Genomic DNA, 5,329 nt, shown 5'->3' with positions numbered 1-5,329 from the left:
ATACTACTATATATATAATATATATATATATATATATATATATATATATATATATATAGAAGTGATGTGCTTCAGCATTGCTGATAAAGAGATCGCAATCAAACGTACCTCAATAGCTACGGCCTTGCCTTGCTCCTGGGAAATGTGCTCGTTCCTTTTGCGGGAAATACAGTACAATAGTTTGTAAGCAAATGTGAGATAAAAATCAGGCGAGGACTATTCCCGTTTATATCTTGTCTGTATATATCAGTGCATACAGTGCGCATTTTATCACGCACTCAGATGTTGCACATGATCCACATAGACAACAACGACCAACGTATATTTCGCATATGCTAACAAATTTAAGCTCCGTTTTATAAACGCTTTTGAGAGCAGGCCTGGCGGGTTGCTTGGCAGTCGAGTTCAACCACACTGACGCCCATACTACAAAGGTCACGAACGGACACTCATACACACAATCGACTAGCCATATCATCGACAAAATGTGATCGCGTTCAACTCACAAGAATTCATTTCTAGCTGTGTTCCATTGTCCACAACCTCAGACAACATATGTCACGGACGGATACGCACACACATAGGCGAGATACAACGGGATCTTCCCGATGGACCGTAGCATCGTTGATCACACAATGACAGATAGCCCTGGCTGGCTACTGCATCACTGCACAACTGTGTGCAAGGCACAGAAACCTGTAATACAAACTCACAGCTATTCAAAGGCAGGTATAAAACTAAACCATGCCGTGTAGCCATAGCGAAGTTGCTTTCGTAGCCAGCTCCACCCCAATTTGCCAACAAAAATTTAAAACACACATACGCGTAAATGCAAACAACCCCATACTTTCTAGCCTTAGCATCACTGGCATCATGCACACGATGTTTACTTAACGAAGCCACAACCGGCTCTACTCCGATGTGTCAACACAACCCAAACATAGACCTATACACGTATATATAAAAACAAAACAATACCTTCTAGCCGTAGCATCATTGATAACACGGTCACGTTCAGCTCTGGCGGGTTGCTTGACGGTCGAGTCCAGTTGTCTGTCCATGCGCTGCACTTCATTGGCCCACACAGCCGTCTGCTGTTGCATTTCCCGGATCTTCGTTTGCATGTTGGCTTCCATGATGTCCTGTCCGCGCAGGGCGGCCTATGTGGAGTATGAAACGCGTGATATAGATAGTCAATCAACGAGGTACGGAATGCTGCATTTCTCAGTTCTTAGTGTGCATGTTGGCTTCCCTGATACCCTATACGCTCAGGGCAGCCTGATGTAGGATATACGTTAACGAGGTAAATCTATGACGTGAGGTATTATGAGTACTTACGGTACTTTGGAAGCTTGTTTGATAGTTTGGGTCCCATAGTCTATGCAAATACAAGGGATATATCACTCCCAAATCAGGGATGTGACGATAGGCAGAAGTAGTCGCTGCTTAAGTTTAGAACGAATTTTTGGGCTTAAAGGCACGCTGAATAGACCAAGCTAGACTACGACGCTAGTAAAACCAGCAGAAAGATCCAATCCTACATGTTGCGGATGTAACTCGCAAAAGATCTCATCCCGATAGACTTGTTATCCTACCTGTCGTAAGGGAGCCGCGTCGGCCTCTGCCTGTTGTGTAGACACACTTTTCACATTGTAACACTCTCTCAACCCGAGATCCCGTTCTCCTTTGACCTGCCACGGATCAATTATGTTGGGTATAATTGTCTTAGAATGGGTATGAGTATGTATGTTGATGTTCGCCTAAGAAGTGGGTATGTGCGTAGTTGAGGTTGTATGATAACGGTGTGTCGCGAGAGTGTGCAGAGATGGATGTTAAAATATAAAGGTACACTGAATGGTGTGGGTACGCACATAAATACGTCGGTGAAGTATGCGCATGTGTTAAATATGAACACATTTGTATCCATATATCCATCCGAAGATGTATACGTGTGACAAGTATGCACACATGTAACGCGTGCAATACAAGTATAAAATTTGGTCATATTTCACCAATTGGCAAACTATGTGCTCCTGAATCATGCACGCAAATTGGTTCCGATCGGATACGACACCCACATCAATAGAAAGAGTCTCACCTCGGCAACGGCTTGCAGATAATGCGCGGCAGCTTTGGGCACGCGGTCCCGGTATTGCTTAATGCGCGTAGCAGCGGTACTGTCTGCCTCACCCATACGTGCGAAAGCTTTTACCTGAGCTGTCCGGGCATCACCCAGAAGCAGAAGGAAGCCGTTGTTATCGTCTATGTCCTGAAAAGAGATACAAGATGCACAAAAATTTGGGTGCTGTATACTGACACTCCTTAAGTACATTACTGATCTTGGTTATGTGGCGCGTATTAGACTAAGTTAGTGGGTGGTGATATGTAGTGCCTGGTAGAGATAGGGCATCAATGCACGAACTGTACTATACCCATTCATAGAATATGACATACAATTGAATTTTAAAATCGGCACGGGCTCGATAGCTAGTGTCTTGCATGATAGTAGGGAACTTCTACCTTGGGTAGGCGCTATGTGTTTAAACGACCGAAACATGCAAATTCTCTAGACAGAGTAAGTGCGCAACGAGCTCTACTACTAGAGAGATGCATGCATAAGGTTCAGCTATACAAACAGGGCATAAGGTCATCGGAAATGGCGCATGGACATGTGGTGCATTCTCATGGGTATGATGCCAAATCTGTACGCATCTAGGCACGAACATGTAAAAAAAGATCACAGTCAGAAACGAACTTGAATATACATACCCATACAGTAACAGATATAAAGAAATGCGATATACTAGTAAGCGGGTGTACACGCGCAGATGGACGCAAATACATGCAGAAGTATGGTAACAGACACAGTAGTATTTGTGCGCTTTGATGACAGTAGTGTACAAATGAACATCATGGCAAACTTTCTAGTTCTTACCTTGATTGTATAACTGATAATCTCAATCCCAAAATTCAGCAGATCAACTTCGGCGGTGTCTCTGACCGCCTGTTCCATTTTGTTTTTGTCAGATATCAATTCCTGCCGTTCGGTGAATTGAATTAGTGTCAAATGAGCATTTCCATTTAAATGGACTCAATGCGTCCCAGACACACAGTGAATAAGATACAGAGAGTAGCACTTCAACCTGAGTGCAAAAGAATAGGGATTGGGGAACCCACACAACGGTAGAGAACTTATATATGTAATTTCCACGTGTAGGTGATTCAGGAGATGGTCTTACGTATAGCCCAAAGAGATAACCCAACGACGAAGCACGGTGACTTCGTTCGTATAAAAAACAAGATTGGCTCGTAGAGTCGCACATGCACATTCGAAATCACTCGCGAAACAATGAGCGAGCGTATCAACTCCTAATACAACACACCTTCACTGACAAAGAGCTGATAAATCCTCGTTGATGGCCCTCTAGTGTGTCTACCACCAGTTGTTCGATTTCCCTGCGGGATATTGATGCGAGAGGTACATACACAAAATCAGACCCGTAAACGAGGCTTGGTTGTTACTAGATGATCAACTTATGCACTAAATACATAGGTACTCAGAATAGTCTTATGAGATGCTTCACAACTATAAAACCGAAGCATGTCAGTGCAAATGGGAAACATATGGCTCATAGGCTAATATACGTATTCAAACTTTTCTGAAACATCCCTAAAACCCATACACGCACAGATGACCCCTCAACACCTTATATACCCAAGTTGATTGAGCTATATAATACAACACGTATCAAACTATGCGATACGATATCCATTCCACTTCTGTAATACAGTTAAAACAAATACTCCGATGGTAAATGAATCCGGCCAGATGCGCACTTCCATCACAAGAAATCGTGAAATCATCAGCCAGTGACAGAGCTATTGTTATAGGGCATAAATGTCTTAACCGAATGAGGAAGTATTGCAAAGGCCGTCAACCATTTAACTATGGCCAATTGGAAAACTGGCAGACGCTTAGATTCTATATATGATCCCTTAGCAGATGAAGGTGCGAATTTTTAGAAAGAAAAACGTATGTACTCATTGTCGTACACTCACTGGGCTTCCGTATACACGGCAGCAATATGTGAGCGTGTATTCAACCAATTCTACCTCTCTCGCACACGTGTACAGTTGCTGTGTATGCACCGAATATCTACACATGAAATATAAACGTACGACACGCACACACACATAAATATGATTACAGATATGTATATACACCCGCATATGATCCGTACCCTGAAACAACGACATGCACACATACGCCTGTGTTTTGCTGAGCAAGCACTGTGCCGCCACCCGCACACGTTCAGTAGACACTTTGCACTGTGCGTATGCTGACACAGTCACCGGCACACCATGGAGCGAATACACTTCCACTGAAAGTACACGGACCGTGAAAGTGTTCTTGTCCAGCCTGGCAGCCTCTTGCAGTGGCCATACAAACACCTGTATGAAAGATTAGGTGTGCGTGGTGAGTAAAACTCAATCCAAAAATAGATCCCTGGGTGTGCGTAGTGTGTAAAACCCAATCCAAAAATAGATCCGTGTCCCGGTATACAGCGATACACCTCTGACAGCACAGAAACTGAATATTTGTTCCTGTACAGCATTGAGGTTTCTTATAATTAAAAACGGGCGAATAACAACCATGAGGTCAATCGCCCGCCGGATTCCCATGCTCGATATTTTAGACTTGGTGATGCTATGTACTACCGAATATTGATGAAAACTTTCTATCTAGGTATCGGTGGGCTTTCTATAATGGATCAGAACTGCGATTGTTTTGAACTAATGAGCAGAAAGGTCACTAATATACACCCTCGAAGCGAAGATCGCTCGATTATACATAGCAGTGACAGTGGCCAGTGTGTTAACAGTGAGTGTGAAAAAAAAGTCTGAAAGTACGGCATCGACTTGCGTAATTGCTCAACCAGACTAACTAGAATCCACATATCACCAATAAGACTTTTTTTTATAGATAAACGTGGTGATCTACCTTCACTGAAAAATACACACCGATGCGAGATCGTTTCGGTCATATTCCAATATGACTACTTGAACAAAGCGAAGTTGCATATTTAGAGTAGCAGATAGTCCAGATTATAAATGGGAGAATAACCGTCCAGAGCGGACGGCAGCAACAGAGCCGTACCACAAGGAAGTCAGTACGGGTGCAAGCTCGATTGCGAAACCATCGCAAAAAGATTAATATAATACACACACACACAGACACAAACACACACACACACACACACACACACACATACACACACATACACACACACACACACACACACGACACATACATACACACACACACACA

General features: G+C 43.2%; 1 protein-coding gene across 1 annotated transcript in view; it reads right to left on the bottom strand.

Annotated features, from left to right (window-relative positions):
* The window catches only part of SARC_07238 (hypothetical protein), an 8,026-nt gene that overhangs the window by 1,840 nt on the left and 857 nt on the right, over nt 1-5,329 (bottom strand). Inside the window, exons 2-8 of the mRNA XM_014298822.1 lie at nt 4,268-4,452; nt 3,384-3,456; nt 2,936-3,037; nt 2,099-2,269; nt 1,596-1,691; nt 979-1,160; nt 109-154 (exon numbers count right to left, since the gene is read on the bottom strand). Of these exons, the coding sequence (XP_014154297.1) occupies nt 109-154; nt 979-1,160; nt 1,596-1,691; nt 2,099-2,269; nt 2,936-3,037; nt 3,384-3,456; nt 4,268-4,452 (855 nt within the window). The remainder of the gene's footprint in view (nt 1-108; nt 155-978; nt 1,161-1,595; nt 1,692-2,098; nt 2,270-2,935; nt 3,038-3,383; nt 3,457-4,267; nt 4,453-5,329) is intronic.

Source organism: Sphaeroforma arctica, assembly GCF_001186125.1.
Source record: "Sphaeroforma arctica JP610 unplaced genomic scaffold supercont1.561, whole genome shotgun sequence".
NCBI lineage: Eukaryota > Ichthyosporea > Ichthyophonida > Sphaeroforma > Sphaeroforma arctica.
The sequence above is the reverse complement of the archived record's forward strand: the minus strand, read 5'-3'. Positions and strand labels throughout refer to the sequence as shown.